Source organism: Marmota flaviventris, chromosome 15 (genome assembly GCF_047511675.1).
Source record: "Marmota flaviventris isolate mMarFla1 chromosome 15, mMarFla1.hap1, whole genome shotgun sequence".
NCBI lineage: Eukaryota > Metazoa > Chordata > Mammalia > Rodentia > Sciuridae > Marmota > Marmota flaviventris.
Window position 1 is genome coordinate 62,834,161 of NC_092512.1, and position 19,939 is coordinate 62,854,099.

At 37.7% G+C, this 19,939-nt stretch overlaps 1 protein-coding gene and 1 non-coding gene across 4 annotated transcripts in view; both read right to left on the minus strand.

Moving 5' to 3' along the window:
* Positions 1–19,939, minus strand: part of Nsmaf (neutral sphingomyelinase activation associated factor) — a 55,086-nt gene that overhangs the window by 20,772 nt on the left and 14,375 nt on the right. For 2 of the 3 annotated variants that reach the window (XM_027932820.3, XM_027932819.3), the window contains exons 2-11: positions 17,069–17,158; positions 13,116–13,194; positions 12,955–13,022; positions 12,838–12,874; positions 8,461–8,511; positions 6,072–6,143; positions 5,719–5,766; positions 5,568–5,620; positions 2,525–2,654; positions 871–942 (exon numbers count right to left, since the gene is read on the minus strand). In XM_027932820.3, coding sequence (XP_027788621.2) covers positions 871–942; positions 2,525–2,654; positions 5,568–5,620; positions 5,719–5,766; positions 6,072–6,143; positions 8,461–8,511; positions 12,838–12,874; positions 12,955–13,022; positions 13,116–13,194; positions 17,069–17,158 — 700 coding nt within the window. The remainder of the gene's footprint in view (positions 1–870; positions 943–2,524; positions 2,655–5,567; positions 5,621–5,718; positions 5,767–6,071; positions 6,144–8,460; positions 8,512–12,837; positions 12,875–12,954; positions 13,023–13,115; positions 13,195–17,068; positions 17,159–19,939) is intronic. The other variant, XM_071602311.1, reaches the window with a different exon arrangement.
* Trnaa-ugc (transfer RNA alanine (anticodon UGC)) lies at positions 4,327–4,399 on the minus strand. Its single transcript has one exon. It is a non-coding gene; the product is annotated as a tRNA-Ala (tRNA).

Genomic DNA, 19,939 nt, shown 5'->3' on the forward strand with positions numbered 1-19,939 from the left:
TCATACCATTTGTGTCTTCATACATGTACTTAGGGTAATGATGTCCATATCATCTCATTCCAATGCCTTTCTTAGCCTCTTACCCCTTCCCTTCCCTTTGCCCTATCTAGAGTTCATTTATTTCTCCCATGCTGCCCCCCAATCCCCATTATGAATCAGCATCCTTATATCAGAGAAAACATTTGACCTTTGGTTTTCTGGGATTGGCTTACTTCATTTAGCATTATATTCTCCAACTCCATCCATTTACCTGAAAATGCCATGACTCTATTCTCTTTTAATGCTGAGTAATATTCCATTGCGTATATATACCACATTTTCTTTATCTACTCATCTAATGAAGGGCATCTAGGTTGGTTCCACAGTTCAGCCCGTATGATTCAAATGGTTATTTTGTCTATTTCTGTCACCAAGCCCAAAGGTTGAAGTGATATAAGTTAACTATGACTATACCACAGTTCTACTGAAGAGTTACCCTCATAATATCTTCCAAATTCTGCTTTGAGAATAAGCTGCAGTAAATAGGGGGGAAGGAGAAGTGCTGGGTTAGGTCTGCATCCATTATTTTAGCCTGAGCCCAGAAACTCTGAGAACTCAGGGGGGAGAAACTTAAGGGCACTCTAGCCCTCCAGATCTTGGAACAAAAGAAACATTTCTGTAAGGGAACCTCTTGTTTACAGAAAGGAGCTATTCTTTTGTTGATTTCTAGCTTATCCAAAAGAAAGAGTATCAAGAATTAGAGTCCTTGCTTACAACATAACATGCTTGTACTTTTCAGGCATTCTCTAGAGACTGTAAGTCAATAAGCCACCAGCTAAACTGAAGGTCTGACAATCGTCCACCAAGAAACAGAATTACACTCAAACTCACCAAAGGCATGAGGCCATGCCTTCTTTTGTAAATGCGGCGGACGTCTTGCAGCGTTATCTGGACCACGGGTTTCTTTAAAAAAATAGAAAGACAATCTCAAGCATTATCATTCGAACACAATTAGAAGTTGTTCTTTAGTATCAGGAAAGGGTGGGAAAAACAAAAACAAACCAAATCCTGCTTCTCCAATGTGTTGCAAGTGAACTTGGAACAAGATTTATCTGATTTTACATTCTGTTTTGCTATTTTTCACTATCTTCATGACCTTGGCCATGTCAGTAACCCCAAGTAACAATGTAGTCAGCTATTTTTAAGGTAATTGCAAAACTGTTGGATGATATAGGATATTAAAGGACTAGTATAGATAACAACTTAGGAATTTTGCTATCTTTTCGCAGGTATACTGACATACATCTTTTTTTTTTTTTTTAAGAATCCTGTTTGATATCTCTTTAACAGTTACAGTGTATTAAATTACTATAATATGTATATATTAAAATAGAGTCAAATGCCTCAAAGATCCCAAGTCAGGTAAAGGATCCTAGCCCACAGATTTATAAAGGAGTAAGGGCTCATACTACAGATTCTGAAACTGTGGCACATATTTAGACACTTTTCTGAAAGTTTTAAACTCAAACAAACGTAGTGGTAGTCAGCAAGCCAATTCATTTCACTATTAAGAGAATGCCATTCCAGCCATGTGCACCATCTACTTGAGAACCAGGCAAGTGTGCCCCACCACCTAGTGGATGAAGTTGGTATAGCACTATCCTTGACTAAAACAGTAGGAACTGTTTTAGTGTCCTGTCATAATCAGTCTGGAGGATTTTCATGGTGTTGGTTTCTATGGCAGAAAACATTCTCAGTTCTTTAAGTTGCACTGCCAGAGAGTATAAGGGATTCTATGGCAGAAAACATTCTCAGTTCTTTAAGTTGCACTGCCAGAGAGTGTAAGGGTTTCTTTGTTTTTCTAATGAACCATTCCAAAAAGAAGCCAGTTCTATGGAAATAACAACTCTACTTATTTATTTATTTGTTTGTTTGTTAGAAACAACAACTTTACAAATTTTAGTGAAGAAATCTGAGTTTCCTTTCTGGCCTAGTGAGTCTAATGTCCTTGTGAAAGAGAAGATTGTTTCAAAGATCACAGAAGGAGCCCCCAAAGCAGCATCTCAATATGCCCCTCCACACTAGCCAAGAGAGCAGGTTCATAGTGTTTCTTTTAGAAACATTCAGATCTATGGTGTTTGTGATTAAGAAGAAACAAGAAATACCCTCATATTCATATACATAAGTGAATATATAGGAAACACCCATTTCTCATTAATGGTAGTGTATTTCCTTGGTCTCTTCTGGCAGTGCTTTCTAATAAAAAGGTAGAAATCTCCACTGACCTTAAAATCAGGAGGGGAAAGGTTTCTTTCTACAACACTAAAATCAAGAGACTCTAGAATGACTGAAAATAGATTGAAGGAGCTTAAACTTTGGTGACTGTGTTCCAGGACTACATAAAATAGGTGCTGGTAGGGGTGGCAGGCAGGTGATTTTGACCCTCACCAAAATGTGAGGACCCTGTAATTGTGAAGTCAAACTCCCCAAAAAGTCAAGTTTAAAAATGGAGGCAGCTTTGCACCTAACCCTGTGGTCTACATACCGGGTACCCGTTGAGAGGCTGAAAATACAGGTTGGTGTCTGTGATGCACACATGTCCAGGATTCGTCACCAGAGGTGTCACCATTTCTGCTTTGCATTCCATGTGTAGCTTTTCAGAAACACTTTGGAATCTGAAAAGTTAAAAAAAAAAAAAAAAGTCAGAAATTGATCAATGTTCTAGGTTTATCTACAGCATGACTTTGTATGACATTTGTCTAACCACTACATTTAACATAAGAAAGTGGTAATATAAATTGGCTACTAAAATAAAGTTGACATTCTTTTACATGATATTATGAAAGCTTGATTTTTTTTAAAAACAAAAGAAATTATGGGTCTGGAGTTGTGGCTCAGTGATAGAGCACTTGCCTAGCACGTGTGAGGCACTGGGTTCAAACTTCAGCACCACATTAAAAAAAATAAATAAAATTATTACAACTAAAAATATTTTAAAAAGAGATTATGTGTCTCAGAAGGGAGGTGGATAAATAATACCACTCTTAGATGAACCCTTACTCTTCCCAAAATAAACTGGTCTCGAAACTATTCTTACCTTCATATAATTTTCTATTTTTGTGTGGTTCAGACCTATTTTTATAGTCATAAAAAACATTTTGACACAAATGACATTTACTCACGCTATACTTTAACAGGCTATGACAACATAATTATAATTACTTCAATGTTATTTCAAAGTATATTTATGTTTGGATCTATTTTAATAAAGAAAGTAAAAAATGACCTCTCTACTACCCACTGCTAAAATATATAATCAAAAAAAATGTCTAATACACTCTACTGTCATAAATCTAAAAAGAACTAATATTAAGAAAAACTCTACTCTTCGCTTTATGAATTTAAATTTAGTATGAAAACAACCAAATTTGCCATATTTTAGGGCACTGCTTAAAAAATCTGGGTTGAAAATAAATCTCCTGGGGCTGGAGGGTCTAGCTCAGTGACAGAGCACATACTTAGAATGCATATGCCCTGGGTTCAATCCCCAGCACCAAAATAAGTAAATTTCTTTATAAGTAATGGAATATAATTTAGAGGGACAGAATTACAGTCTAAATCACTACTTAGAAAAATGACATACTAAGTAGGTCAGGGGAAGGTGATTCTTATTATTATTCCTTTCCTTTCTAAAATGAAAACTATTCTTCCTTTGGCAATCCAGTTACCTAATAGATCCTGCCACTACAAAAGTGAAAAGAAAATTAATACTGTAGAGCATAAAGGAAAAAGAAGCAAACATAAACATGAAAATAGGACTGCTGCCCAGATGGCTTTACTGGCAAGTTCTTTAACACATTAAAATGCAGGGGCAAAGGTGAGGATCATTCTGATTCCCAAATTTCACAAAGACAGCAGCATAATAGAATATTACAAACTAATCTCATTTATAAACATGGGCTTCTAGCAAAAGCCTAGAACATAATAATCCCATAAATCAATCTGTTTCACCAACACTTTCTCCTCTGTCCAAAGAATGAATGCTTACGAAAGCAAAAGTCTAAAATAAAAATGCTAATGGAGACTACAAGAAATTCATAGATAACATTTTATACATATAAAGAATCAGAATCTACAGTTAATGAAATTGATTGTGGAGTTTAGCAGGGTTGATGAAAAGATGAACACACAAAAATCTATTGCATCCCATCTATCAACAACAAACAGGAAATGAAAATTTTAATAACATAACCATTTATAATACCATCAAAAGTCTGAAGTTTTTGGAATAAATGTAACAACAGACAGGAAAGATTATAGAGAAGATTTTATTTATTTAATGTTTTGTGGCCATGCTGGGGATTGAACCCAGGGCCTTCTGCATGCAAGGCAAGCACTCTACTAACTGAGCTATATAGCCGGCCCCTAGAGAAGATTTTAAAGAAGACTTAGTAGAAGACAATAGATTCTCTGCAGTCACAAGCAGAAGTCCAAAGCTTTCTTTTATGGAAAGTGACAAGCTGATTTTAAATTTATACCAAAGTGAATAAGATTAAGACTTGTGAAGACATAAGTTAAACTGGGAAAACAGGATATGGGGTCTTATATCACCAGGTAGGTGTTAATAGTTACCATGAGTCTAGATTAATTGACACAGTGGTTTCAGAGAGGAATATATAGACATAAAGCTCAAATTTACTTAATATAAGGCAAGAAACAAGGAAGAAAACAGGATAATACAAAAGTGTCATTTCTTACTGAAATACACGTTTTAATTAATAAAGCTAAGAAAATCAATGAAAAAACTAATAGAACTGTAAGAGTGTATGTACTCTCTCTAGGTCCCCATGGGATACTACAAAAAAGTACTTAAAGTAACTTGAGGGGTCAAGAAAGACTTTCTAGAAGAACCGATATCTAAGCTGAAATCAGAAAGACAAGATAGCTATGTACAAAAGAGGAGTGTGTATGTTCTAAGCAAGGGCTCGGAGGTAAGAATCCACAGGACAACAGGAACTGCACGTAATACAAACAGCTCGGGCACAGAACTCAAGAGCAATCAGCTATTAGGAGCAGGAAAAAAAAATTGGCCCCTAAAGGTTGTGCCCACAGTGAGGTGTTCAGATTCATCCTGAAGGCCTGGAGAGTCTTACAGAACTAACTCTCAGCAGGCAGGTTGTATGATTAAACAAGTGCTTCAGAAACAGCATCTTTTAAAAGGACATTAGGTCTAGGGAAGGGGACATATGGAAGAGGGAAGACCTGAGTCAGGCAGATGGACTAGGAGCTGTAGTGGTGCTGGGGTGGTGGTCAGGGTGGCCCGAACAGGGGCAATCACAGGATGAAAACAGTGGATGTACTGGAGAGATCAGGGGGCATAAATGAAGACAGCTAACTGACAGGTTAAGTGTGAAGAGTGGAGGGAGCCCCCAAATTCCTCCTCAACTGAGGCTGGTGCATCCCCTTGGGTGGGCAGGTTTGGGGTGAGATGACAATGACAACATCAGTCTTGGACATACTCAGTGAGGCCTACAGAAGACGATGTCCATTGCTTTTCTAAGTAGGAAACAAAATCATTAAAAACATACCTGTTTTTGTCAAATGATGTCCTAGCCAAACGTGACTGCAAGATAGCCGTTATCTATGAGAAGAGATCCATTAAAAATTATGAATGTTAACTACTTATGAGTAACATGTTAACACAAGGTAATTCACAAAGATACCAATAGGAACACTTACCATGGCAGTCTGGTCACCCAGTTTGTCAAGGCAGGATGCTCTGTGAAGCTACAATATCATAAATACACATGATCATTTTTTTTTCTCAGATGGGATGGAGTATTTCTTTAGAAGCAACAAAAAACACGAATTATTCTGTCACTTGGTGATAGCCCAGATTATTTTGTGTGTATGTATGCTACTTCCTAATAGACAGCTTGCAAATCCTACTTATTCAAATAAATCTGCCAGGTAGATAGAAAAGAGATTACGGTTCGGATCATAGGGAAACATGAAATGTTTTTTAAAAAAGGTTTCTGCCTCAGTTTGCTTCGGAGTTCTCCTTCCAGGGAGTGGCTAAGTCACTGGCTTACCTGAAGCAGCGTCTCCACCACATCTTCCACTTTCCCTGAAACATCCAATTCAAAGACATATTCCATTTTGCCCTAACAAAAAGAGGAGGATATCAAAAGAATAGAGAAGGAGGAGCATGTCATCCCTGTGACATTAAGATCATTTGTGCAACACCAGCTAAGTTCCACCTGTTTCTGCCTCACCCTGGATTCACTGCTATTACTTCCTGCCTTCTGCTGACTTTGGGTTTACTCTGCCCTTCTTGTTCTAATTCCTTGATGTGTAGTTAGGATTTTCATTCTGAGATCTCTCTTCTTTTTTTAAAGCAGGCATTTATCTTTAGGAACTTCCCTCTGAATATTGCTTTGCTCCCATACATTGTTGTGTTTTTGTTCTTATTTGTCTTGAGATACTTTCTAATTTCTCTTTTCTTATTTGACTCACTGGTTTCTTGGTTGCATGTTGTTGAATTGCCATATATCTATGAACTTCCCAGCTTTCTGCTGTTATTTCTAGTTTCATGCCATTGTGGTTGGAAAGGATAAATGATATTTCCATCATCTTAAATTTGTTAAGACTTGTTTTGTAATCTCACATGTGATCTGTCCTGGGAATGTCCCATGAGCTTGAGAAGAATGTGTGTTCTGCTGTCACGGGTGGAATGCTCTGTGTGTGTCTGCCAGGTCCATTTGGTCTGCAGTGTTTCTTGTCTTCTGTTTCCTCACTGATGTTCTATCTGGATGTTCTACCCATTGTTGAAATTGGGTACTGACATTTATTATTAATCTGTTGACTAATTCACACACTTAGATGCTCTGAGACTAGGTATGTATGTATTGTGATAGTTAATTTTGTGTGTCAACTGGATTAGGCCACGGGGTGCCAAAATACTTGATTAAACATTATATTTGGATATCTCTCAGAAGATGTTTTTGAATGAGATTAACATTTGAATCAGTAAACTTAGTAGATTGCCCTCTCCAATGTGGGTAGGCCTCCTCTGATCTATTGAGAACCCAAATAAAATAAAAAGCTAAGTAGAAAAAAATATTCTTCCTCTCTGTGTTCAAGCTGGGATTTTGGTCTTATCTTGCCTTGAGACTAGGGCTCAAACTCAAAGTAGAACTTACATGGATGGCTCTCCTGGTTCTGTGCCTTTCAATCTTTATAATAACACGGGTCAATTTCTTATAATAATCTCAACCCCCGCCCCTCCCACACATTATGCATGCATGTATGTACTCATGCACATGCATATACATACACACATCCTACTGGTTCCATTTCTTTAGATAACCCTAATACATGTATACATATATATAACTGTGCAGCTTGCATTTGAGGTGAGTCTCGAGAAAGCCTTTAAGAGAGACAGCAACCCAGGGAGTGGTTCTCAACTTGGGGGTAGGGCATTTTACTTCCCTGGAGGCTTTTGTCAATGTGTGTAGGTGCTGTGTAAACAACAAGGGGGCAGTGTGTAAAAGGCATTTAGCAGGCAGTAAGAGACAGTAAGGAGGGACAGCCGCATACAATGAAGAATTGTCCTCCCCAAAATGCCAGTAATACCTTCTAGGAGTAATTAAAACTCAATATTTGTATTTTTAGAGTAACCAGGGTATGCAAATGTTTATCTGTAAAACTCAAAGGCATATACAGTTGTGCATGTCATAGACTGCTGGTTAAGAAACTGCAGGCTGGCCTGCTATCTGGACTGAGATTCAGGCTGGGGGGATGTATCTACCCAGGGAAGGGATTTTCCTAACTCACAGAGATGCCAGGAATAAGAAGCACGGGCCCTGTTCCTAACTCCTTTAAAAACTCTCTTTTAGCTGGAGTTATCTCTTTACCATGCATTAAGCTGAAGTATAAAGAATTAAAATATACAGGAGTTCCATGAAATACCTAAGCTCATTTGAAAATTCCTGATGAACCAGACACTGTATTCAAGTCTACTCAGCTTCCAGCCAATTAAGAGTAGTTATAACTGAGTTTTCAAAGAAGATTACTTTATAACATACAAATAAATATTTCTCAGATATTTAAAAATATTTTTTAGTAATATATTAGCAAAGAAATTCTCAGTAAAATCCAGCAAATACTTTTATAAATGATCCATATTCGGTTTTCAATTTCTTTTTTTCTGATTTCAATTTCTAATCTAATCATTTAAGCTCTCATTCTTTAGGCTAATCTGTCTATTTATTTATTTATTTATTTATTTTGAGGTTAATTGAATTCTCTTGGACTAAAGTCTGTGTCTCCCTTGGGTAATTTTGTTATAACTGGTAATAAACTTTTAAGTATACCCAATATTGTTATATTTGATTAAAGACGTTAATCAAGTCACAAAATCTTAATATTCAAAATCACTACATAAATTATTGGGAATACATGAAGAACTTTACTTACCCTTTCTATTTTATATGGTGCAACAATATTATGTTCTTTAATAAAATATACCTGAGGAAGACAAGTCAATACTTTTGAAACAATAACCCAAATTTTTCACCATAAAGAATAACTATAATCTAGGATATTATGAACTGAATATTTTAAATCATTGTTACATAATCTCCATTGGTGAAACTACTGCATTAATTAATTATTAATTTGTATGGTCTTAAAAGTTCAAATATTAACATAACAAATATTAAATTAAAAAGAGAATTATCAAGATAACAAGGAAGCAACAATTATTGGATAGATGAATATCTGAGATGCTTTATGAATGTTATTATTTGTACCAAGTAACCAAGTAGATAGCAGAAGGAAGCTAATATAAGCTCTGGTTTTTCTAAGAAGTGGGTAAAACAAAGTCACTGTGGAATGAATACACTAACATAAAGTAATTGTGTTTTCAGCAGGCCACCAGTTCTCACACTAGGTGTTGGTAATTATGTGGACAAGCAACACCATTCAGCACAGCATGGACTCCTTGCACCACCTGTACCCTGTCCCTGCCTGTCTTCCCCCAGACAGTGGAGGGACTGCCTGGGTCTTAAAAGGCCAGTGGCTCTCCTGGGGCACAGATGTGGACTCCCCCTACACCTGTGAGTCATTCAGCAACTCTGTTCCTATGATCATACACTGCACCTTCTCCCATTTTATACAAATCACAGGTAACTATCCCCACTTGGTTTCACATCCTTCTCTGGCCATTTCTGTTCCTTTTGTGGCAAAACTTTGCCAGAGCTGCCTATACCTTTCCTTGGGCCCATGACAGGGCCCACACTACATTGGTAGAAACCACTCCTCCAGTGCACGAAAAGGGCACGAGACCTCCATGCACCAAATCCAACGGTAGGTTTGCCAGTCTATCTTAGCTCTTCTTCTCAGAGCACATGAGAGAGCTGATGGTATTTTTACTAGGGCTTGCAGGACACTGGATCCTGGTACTCCCCCTCTCTTCCCAACCTAATGCTGAAGAGAAGCAGGGCCCTAGTCCTTGGATCTCTCTGGCCATTCTTAGTCACTGGCAAATCTCTATTCTCAGAGTTTAAGGACTATCTGGAGCTGGGCACAGTGGTGCAACATATAATCCCAGCAGCTTGGGAGGCAGAGGAAGGAGGATTGTAAATTTAAGGCCAGCCTCAGAAAGTTGGTGAGGTCCTGAACAACTGAGACCCTGTCTCAAAAAAAATATTAAAAAAAAGGCTGGGGATGTGGATCAGTCAGTGGTTAAGTGCCCCTGGGTTCAATTTCTGGTACCAAAAACAAAGCCACCATGTGGAAATTTTCAACTCCCTCCCTTATCTTTCTAGCCACAGCTTCTTCTCTGAAACTCAGCCAAATGCATCCTAACACCCTACTGGACTTCTCTTGGAGGTCTGTTAGGCATCTCAACTCTCACACTCTGAACCACGCCTGTTCTTCCCCAGACTTCTTTATCTTCAAAAAAGGCACCACTAACCACCTATTGGAGTCCTTCCTGATTGTTCTGCTACATACCCTGCTACTAACCTATTGGCACATTTATTTGATTTTTCTTCAGAATATATACAAACAAAAACCACCTTTCACCATCCTGAGACAAAACACTTGAGTTTCTGAATAACCCCAAGTGTCCCCTAACTTGCCTTTGTACAACTTGCTCTCCATCCAGCCTCAAAAGTGATTTAGAACTATGTGCAAATCAGATTTTGACTCTTCTCTTTTAGTTCTCCAGTGGCTTTTCTCTTCTGCTGTTTACTCTAAACCTTAAAGCATTGCCGTGGCCCAGAGGCCCTCAGTGACATGGACCTGGCCCCTGCTCCAGTCTCCCTCTAAGTGCTCTTCTCAACTCCCACCACCCAGGCACACATGCCACCTCTTGGTTCCTCACCACCATTCTCTTCACCTGGAATGCTCTGCTCATAACAATCCCATAGCTCACTCTTTCCTGCCTCTGGGAGTCTAGTCAAGTGGTACCTTCCTGAGAAGGTACCTGACCACTCACAGTAATATTCTCCATCACTTTCTATTCCTGGTCCTGCTTTCATTTTCTTTGATATTTATCTCTACCCGACACTGGAGGAAATGCTTGCTTATTGTCTCTCCCACTGATAAGCATACTTCAGGGGCTGGGGTTGTGGCTCAGTGGTAGAGCACCTGCCTAGCATGTGTGAGGCACTGGGTTTGATTCTCAGCACCACATATAAATAAATGAATAAAATAAAGGTCCAGCAACAACTAAAGACATTAAAAAAATAAAAAGAAAAGCATAATTTATGGAGAGAGAGAGGCTTTGGATATCTTGTTCTTCCCTCTATCTGGGACCCTGAATATTTATTTTGTTTGAGCAGCAACAACAACAACAAACAAACAAACAAAAAACAAAAACTGGAAGCAAAACTCTCTAAATCTAAAGCACCATAACCTATTTCTGAGACCTTGTGACCTACTAAGTAATCAGAAAACAGAAAAGTTGCCTGGTTGTGCACTTAACACGGAAAGCTTAATACTCAAAAGAGTAGCTTTGGGTCCAGGCATCCCTTGATGTTAAACTGATTTCAGGTTAGTTTGAGATCGCTTCTGAAAACTATTAAAAGTAGGTAACAGATTTGGGGACTTTATTTATAAGCCCAAAGCTAGTAAAATTTTGCTAAAACAACTAAGAAATCAAAGTTCTATCATGAAAATACTAGTTTTAACTGAGCGAGTACCTCTTCTTTCCAAAATATAGATGTTCAAAAATAAGGTCATAAAAGTAGTAAGATAAATGGATATGAGAACACAGGGGCGGACCAGAATTAATAGCAGCCTCTCAAAACGGTAGATGGCTGTAACTGTATCCACCTCTGTCAGTAAAGCAACATGAAGTTGCCAGCAGGGTGGTGCAGGTCTATAGTCCCAGCCACTCAGGAGGCTCAGGTGTAAGGAGAGCAAGTTCCTCATTTGAGACCCTATCTCAAAATAAAAATAAAGAGGACTGGGGAAGTAGCTCAGTAGTAGAATGCCCCAGGTTCAATCCCTAATACTACAAAATAAATAACTAAAAGAAGAAGTCAAGAAGCTCACAAAATGTTTTCTTCCTTAAAATTAATAGACTCATGGAGGGCTGGGGTTGTAGCTCAGTGGTAGAGCGCTTGATTAGCAAGCATGAGGCACTGGGTTTGATCCTCAGCACCACATAAAAAATAAATAAATAAAATAAAGGTATCATGTCCATCTACAACTTTAAAAAATTAAAAAAAATACACTCATGGAAGAGAGAAATAGAAAATCATCTAATCTGAAATCTCCTAGCTCTTGTAAAACAATTTCAACACACAATAAACAGTGTTCCATAAAGGGCTCAGTGACCCACGGAGTGTAGGGGCCACTCTTCTTCTGACTCCTGTGAGACTCTCCGCACTGTCATAGGTGAACCTTTGAGTGGAGTCCTGAAACAAAGAATCTGTCTTTGTTTGGCTTTTCTGACACTCACTTGATTAGAGAATGATCTTTCTCTGAACACTTCCACACCTCAAAGAACTAGAGCTCTGCAGAATTGAGTTGAGGCAACACAGCTAATGCTTCATTTTAAGGTGAAGAAGAAATCCAGAGCCCAAAGAAAGTAGTAGATCTCTACTCCCTTCTCATTTAAAGTTTTAAAGACAATCTACACACTAATCATATGACATAAATACAAAACATATACAGGTTTTTAATCTCTTGTAATGCCAGTACTGTACTGAGCACCTATATTGAGCACATCATTGGGTACATAAATGAAAACAGAATAAATTGGGAATCAACAAAAGACCATGACCCCAAGGGTCATGATGATACAAGAAGGGCCCTCCTGAGTCATGCCTGGGCTGCCGTGAGTCAGCCTGAGTTCATGCATGTGGCCTGTGCTTGCTTGCCTTCTACCTTCTAAATGACCACAAGGTTCAGGAGGAACTGCCACCTCTTCTCTCAACCCATCCACGCTGACGAGCACCTGAGGACAAAACCCTAAACCCATAGATACTTAATAAATATCAAGGGGGCTGGGGTTGTGGCTCAGTGGTAGAGTGCTTGCCTAGCATGTGTGAGGCTCTGGGTACAACTGTCAGCACCACATAAAGTTAAATAAATAAAGGTATTGTGTCCATCTACAACTAAAAAATAATTTAAAAAATCAAGGATCCTATTGGAAAATATATCTTTAAAAAGGTTTTTTTCCAAAGACTAAATTTTAAAGGCACTTAAACATATATTTCAATGATCTTCATTTGAGATTCCTACAGAAAAAATAATTTCATAATGTGAAAAGAAACCACACAAATGCATACATACGTGTGCATAAAAGTTCCAAAAAATTATTTACTAGGTGCTTCTTACCTGACTGAAAATGAGTGAAATACCACCAGATTTTGCCCTAAAATACAGATAAAAGTCATCAGAGATATAATACTTTTGATTGAGCTAGAAGATAAATAGTTAATGAAGAGCACATACTTTGCAAAGTGTTGATTGGCTCCATTTTCTCCATGTTTTCCTATCTTTATACAGTCTCTCAAAGGAATCTAGATAAAATTGAGAAAAAATATTATAAAAATAAGCAAAGGTAAATATATAAAAAATAGGAATGTTTTTGTTCACACTTAGAATGTGTTTACCTTAATGATAGGTTGGGATATTGCATCTGGTTCAAAAATCACTGATTTTGAACATATTTTTAAGGAGCCTCTGATTTTCCTGGGAATTAGAAGAGATTACTTAATGAATATAATAATAGTCACATGGTACATTTTAACTAGAAAATAGGTTTCTAAGTCATCAGCTAAGAAAAGCTCAACAACACAATTAGAGAAGATATGATAGGCTGGAAAAAATAAAATAATTTCCCTTTTCTCCATCTCCTTAGATGTTACAGAAATCTGCACATTTTAAAATTATGGTTTCATCTGTTGAGCACTGTACCATACCTTCTATTTTTATTGCCTTATTTTGTCCTCACAGCTATTCTATAAGATAAACTAAAGACCAGAAAGGTTAATAAATATTGACTCTATCATATCATCAATAAATTCTCTATATTCAAAAGAACAATTCAGAAGGTAATATTAAATGTCTAAAATTGATTAGATAAAGGTATTTTTAATTTAAAATCATACAGAGAATATAGAGCTTAAATTGAGCACATAAAATGCCTTTAACAGTGATTTTGGGGTTATGGAGGAATTCAAGAAAAAAATCTGTTTCACGATAATAAATGCCTTTAAAAGTCTATCCATCTACTACTATAATATCAAGTAAATCAGTTATGAATTTTACCATTTTCATCTTTTCTTGAGCCATTTATGTGTCTTCAATAAGTTGTAGAAATTCTCAAGCATTTTAGAGTCAGTTGTTAGTTTTGGATAATGAACATCACTTGCTGGAAGCTAATAAAAAACTATAAAGTTTATTTTCATTTATGGATTGGATGACTTATCAATGATCAAACCAAGATAACAGTTTATTATGTAGACAGAATATAGATCAAGAGACACTGGAATACTAATACAAAGAAATCATCTTAAGATCAGTTTCCAGTAGTATGTTTTGTCTACAAGTAGAATTTTAAAAATCTCAGTTTCTTTAAAATCACTTCCATTACATTTGGAATTTTTCTCTGGCCATTTCTTGGTCCTGTTCAATTCTCTTGCTTGGTCCATTCCAGGGCTCTCTCAAATCTCCCTGCCTTAATGGAAGCAATTTTTGTAGGCTCTCCATATCTGAGGTTCAGAATCCACATATTTAATAAATCTTGGGTAAAAACAAATTTTTAATAATTCTAGAAAGTACCAAAAGGATCAACTTGAATTTGCCATATACCTAGACTACACTGAATCCATGAAAATGAAGTGATGTGTCAGCATTGTTCATAGGTTATTGTAAGTAACCTAGAGATGATTTAAAGTATATGGGAGGACATCCAAAGATTTTGGCATCTGTAGGAGTCCAGGAAAAATTAACCCCTTGTAGATACTGGGGTCTACAAGATGAACTGGGTTCAAAAGAGCTGGCTGCAAGATTAAGCTAAAAAATCGGTGAGAAAGCACAGGACACAGAAGTAATTTTCATATTGAGGGTAGGATGGCTCTGTGCCTTAAGGGTCAACTTCCACGCTGGAAGGCACCTGGAATCTCTTTATTTTTATAGTGGGGGTGGCAGAGGCGGACATACAAAGGAGTTTTGATAGGAAGTTTCAAAGGGGGTTTGCCCAATCCCATTGGGTAATGCTCAAGTCCACAGCTGAAGCAAACTTCTTTGCCAAGGGAAGGTGAAGGACACTTGCCTCGCATAGTGCGAGGTGTGCGATGCCAGACCAACACCCCCTTTACTCAAGGCTGAGACGGGAGGCTTAGCTCTTGGGCAGGGCGGCCTCCCACACTGGGGAATAAACTATATATCCAAATTTCTATATAAGGACCTCTTAAGCAAAGAAAACAATCACATAGAGAAACAAGGCTTCCAGTCTGACAATTCCTCTTCCCCATACCTCCCATCAGCACCACCAGAGTAACACTCCTATTCTTCTGTAGGAAGGAAGTATTTATTTAGCATTCTCTCTTCAGTGCTTAATACATATGCATTGAAGGATGAGAAGACCCATCACAGGGATGGTCATGGTTCTTTACAATCCTCTTCTTCAAGGGGCTTGTAAACTTTATATCATTTTTTCACACTGTCACATGCATTTACTTTTTATGCCCAAACTTGCCCAATAGTAACTTAAAAAAAAAAAAAAAACTTTTGAAATGTCTAAACATATATGAATAGACTGGAGTACCATGTTTGGATAATTATTCCTCAGAAGACCATGTGCTAAAGGTCCCCCAGATAGACACTACTGGGAGGTGGTGGAAGCTTAGAGGTAAGGCTTAGTGGGAGGTTTTCAAGTCACTGGGACACATCCTTGAAGGGGATAATGGCACCCCAGCTCCTTTCCCTTTCTTACTTTGGCTTCTTGGTCATGAGATGAACAGGTTTGAATGTTCCTGCCCTCATGTGCCATCACAGGCTTGAAAACAACAGGGCAAGATGGTCATGGACTGAAACCTTCAAAACTGTGAACAATCTTATCTCTTTATAAGCCGATATCTCAAGTGTTTGTTAAATGAGTAGAAAGCTGACTAAACACACGGACTATTGAGAAAATTCTAGACATCATTCACTTCATCCACAAATACTTTAGTAGGAATCACATGAGAAACACTCTTAATAAATGGCCTTTCATTATCACACCTAAAAATTAGGACTGAGAGCACAGCTCATGGTGGAGTACATGCTAAGCAGGTGTGCAAAGCCCAGGGTCCCATTCCCAAGCACTAGTAACAATTTCTTCATTTCATCAAGTATATAGTCAGTGTTCATATTTTTTTATTTTATAATAGAAAACAGTTTTTTTTCAATTATATAAATGCCTTCACAGTCAGTTTGCTCAAATAAAAATCCAAATAAGTCCATATTACATTTAGTTGATATGTCCACTACCATCTCTTAATCTAAGCTAATTTTCTCACACTACGAATTTTGCTGAATACATCTCTGTCATTTTCCTATACTCACATACTCCCTTTAAATTATTGGTAAGATTAAAAGACTTGATCAGACTCTGATTTGATCTTCTGATGACAAGACTTCAGAGGAGGGGCACAGGTATTGCCTTTGCTTTAGTAGGCACTGGGGGCCTCAAGTAATAATATTCATTATAAGACTTCTCCAAAACGTCTTACCTAATGGTTTCAGCAGCTATTAAAGATTAATGTCTAAATCAGAGGTTGGCAAACTTCTGTGAAGAGCCAGATAGTAAGTATCTCTAGCTTTGGAGGCCAGAAAGTCTCCATCACAACTCTCCGCCCCCTCCACCCCAACTGTTCAAATACAAACAAATGGGTAGGCCTGTGTCCCAGTAAAACTTTGCTCAAAGGAGTGGGTCAGATTTGGCCAATAGGCTATAGTTTGCTGACCCCCTAGTGTGATCCATATTTCATACGGATTGAAATGTTATCATTCCTCCTGTATTTATTAGCTAGAATTTGTCAGCAAAGAACTTACTGGCAACTTAGTGATACTGAAGTACAACTTGTACAAGGAAAATAAACAAAAAACTTCATTATACACTTTTATAGAAAGCTTTCAAAAGGTAAGATCAAATAAGCAGAATCTTTTAAAAGTCATAACCAGTAGTTACTAATATATGAAGAAATCAGATTTTGCTTCTAATTCAAACTACATAATTACCTATTCATTTTGAAAGAGCTGATTTTATACCAGTTTCACTGTTCATGAACATTGCTTTATAGCACAATAACCACAATGATCAAGAGCACTGCATTAACTCTAAGGAAAAAAATAATGGGTGGATTCAGAGTCCTGTCCATCATCTTCGGAGGAATTAGAAGGATTCACCTTTTGGCTTTGAAAAACATTTAAAGTTATGACAGCAACTTATAAATCTACTTTCCTTGTTAATTTCTACCTAACAAGAAGAGAGAAAAATCCTATGTGATCCTACATTTACTTTTAAAAAACAGGCATGGGAAAGGTATGTTAGTGTACAAACCTCCAAGAGCTCTCCTACCTTTCTTCCTGGCTACCATTGCACTGAACATGATTAGCTGTGTGCTGTTCAAAGTAGTATTCCTCCAAGTTAAGCAGCAACAAGGAAAACCTAAATTTGGGAGAGGAAAGAGAATTCTTTTATATTTAATTTTTAGAAAGTATGAGCAGGCAGTAAATGTAACATGTCTTCCTCCAAGTGCTTCTTCTCATTCCTTAATTTAAAAGCACTTATGGAGCATTTCTTGCATGCCAAGCACTCTTCCCTAGCTACCCAATGGCAGGGAGAAACACACAGACCAGCCTGACTCGTGGGTCAAATGACCACTCTGTCAAAAATAAAATATAGAAATCTCAAGTTGTCATGAAATTAAACTTTTCTGGCCTGAAGAAGCTTCTTTCTCTCCCACCTATGGAATTTTTAGTTTCTACTGAAGGAACATGCCAGGTTTCCCCACTTCTTCCCTACTAATGTTACAGCGAGATCACAATAAATCACGGAGTCAATCTTAAAGCAGGAGACGGAACCTTCTTTATTCACCACCTAGGGGGTCCAGATTCACCAGCTGAGGGGCCAAGGGGCAGGCTGCAAGTCTACACTCTTCAAGCCCCTCTAGGGATTAGAACATACTTTTTATATCATAAATAAAGCATGTCACTACATTAATCATAAATGGCTATTGCTATGATTCAAAACCATAAACAAATATAATGAGATATAAAATCATAAGCAGACAGGGAAGTGGGGCAAAATGACCCTAGCTGAGTAAAAGTTAAAGAATGATTACTAACATCTAGACAAACATTGACATTTTATGATGTTAGAGTACATTGCCCAAAAAAAATGGAAACCCAAAAGAGAACAATTTTACACTGTATAAAAATTGCCATTTTGTGCAAATCAAAACTACTCTAAGATGTCATCTCACTCCAGTCAGAATGGCAGCTATTATGAAGACAAACAACAATAAGTGATGGCAAGATGTGGGGAAAAAGGCCCACTCATACATTGCTGGTGGGACTGCAAATTGGTGCAGCCAATATGGAAAGCAGTATGGAGATTCCTTAGAAAACTGGGAATGGAACCACCATTTAACCCAGCTATCCCTCTCCTCAGTCTATACACAAAGGACTTAAAAACAGAATACTACAGGGACACAGCCACATTAATGTTTACAGCAGCACAATTCACAATAGTTAAACTGTAGAACCAACCTAGATGCCCTTCAGTAGATGAATGGATAAAAAAATGTGGCATATATACACAATGGAATATTACTCAGCAATAAAAGAGAATAAAATCATGGCATTTACAGGTAAATGGATGGTGTTGGAGAAGATAATGCTAAGTAAAGTTAAGCCAATCCCCAAAAAACAAATGCTGAATGTTTTCTCTAACATAAGGTGACTGATTCATAGTGGAGTAGGGAGGGGGAGCATGGGAGGAATAGATGAACTCTAGATAGAGGAGAGGGGTAGGAGGAGAAGGGAGAGAGCAGGGGGATAGCAAGGATGGTGGAATGTGATGGACATCATTATCCCAAGTACATGTATGAAGACACAAATCAGTGTGAACATACTTTATATACAACCAGAGATATGAAAAATTGTGCTTTATATGCGTAACAAGAATTGTAATGCATTCCGCTGTCATTTAAAAAAAAAAGTAAAAAAAAAAAAAAAAGAATTGCCATTTTGTGTTGCCAAACATGCTATGCTAAGCAACTGTTAATAGGTACAGAGGGAGAAACATTTCTTACATGATGTGGAGTCTCAGGGTAAAATGGAGTCTGTTTGATCACTGTCCACACAACTGGCCCATAACACCAACATCACATCTCATAGTGATTTGAGTTCATCTTATTACTCCGATAGTACCACGTGCCTCTAGGACACAGGTCCTGATAGCACCTGTCATAACCAACCTAATGCTTTGTACACAATGGTATTTAATATGTAAGTAAACTGAATGGAATGAGGTTGAATTATAATTCTTTGAATTTTAAGTGCTTTAAACTTCTAAAAATAAGATAGGAAGATTAAAAAAAAATTGAGTTGCATGGCCACAGGAAAAAACCTAAGGCAAAGAAGTAAAAATAAGCATCATTTGTTTTGTGATAAGGACCAGGAAACATAATAGCATTTAGAGTTATGAGCAAAAGTGGTCTTAAGAAGGGACTTGAGATACATCTTGGAGTTGTGGTATGTTGGCTAAAGATATTCAGATTAAATGCAGCAGATTAGGCATAAATGATTCTTTCTGAAATCAGACCAAAATTTGAATGAAAATATTTTAAAATGGCAAAATCCAAATATTAACACAAATTGGAAAGACATCAAAGCAAGACAGAGTTGTGGGCAAATCTGTGGGAGATAGAAAGCAGAAGGAAGGAATAAGCAGATCCAGAAAGAATATCAGATACCTCAGAAAAAGCACCACTCAGGAGAAAACCAAGCAGGTCCCGGGACTTCCCAAAAGTCCAGAAATGGCAGGTATCAAGTTCCAAGACAGCACCTAAACACAAATGGCGATCCCAGGATCACCAGCCCCTAATATGAAAGAACAACATCAAAGCAAGCAGGAAGAACGCTGCTTGAGGGACTAGAGACAACGCAGAGAAGACAAGGTCCAGAGACCATAATTAAATATCCTTACAAGCAGGAAATTATATTCATGACCCAAGAAAATACTGCTCATTTTAAAAAAATAATCTGAACGACCAGGTGTGGTAGTGCACACTTGTAATTCCTGCACCTGGGGAGGCTGAGACAGGAGGATCCAGAGTTCAAAGCCAGCCTCTGCAAAAGTGAGGTGCTAAGCAATTCAGACCCTGTCTCTAAATAAAATACAAAACAGGGCTGGGGATGTGGCTCAGCAGCCTAGTGCCCCTGA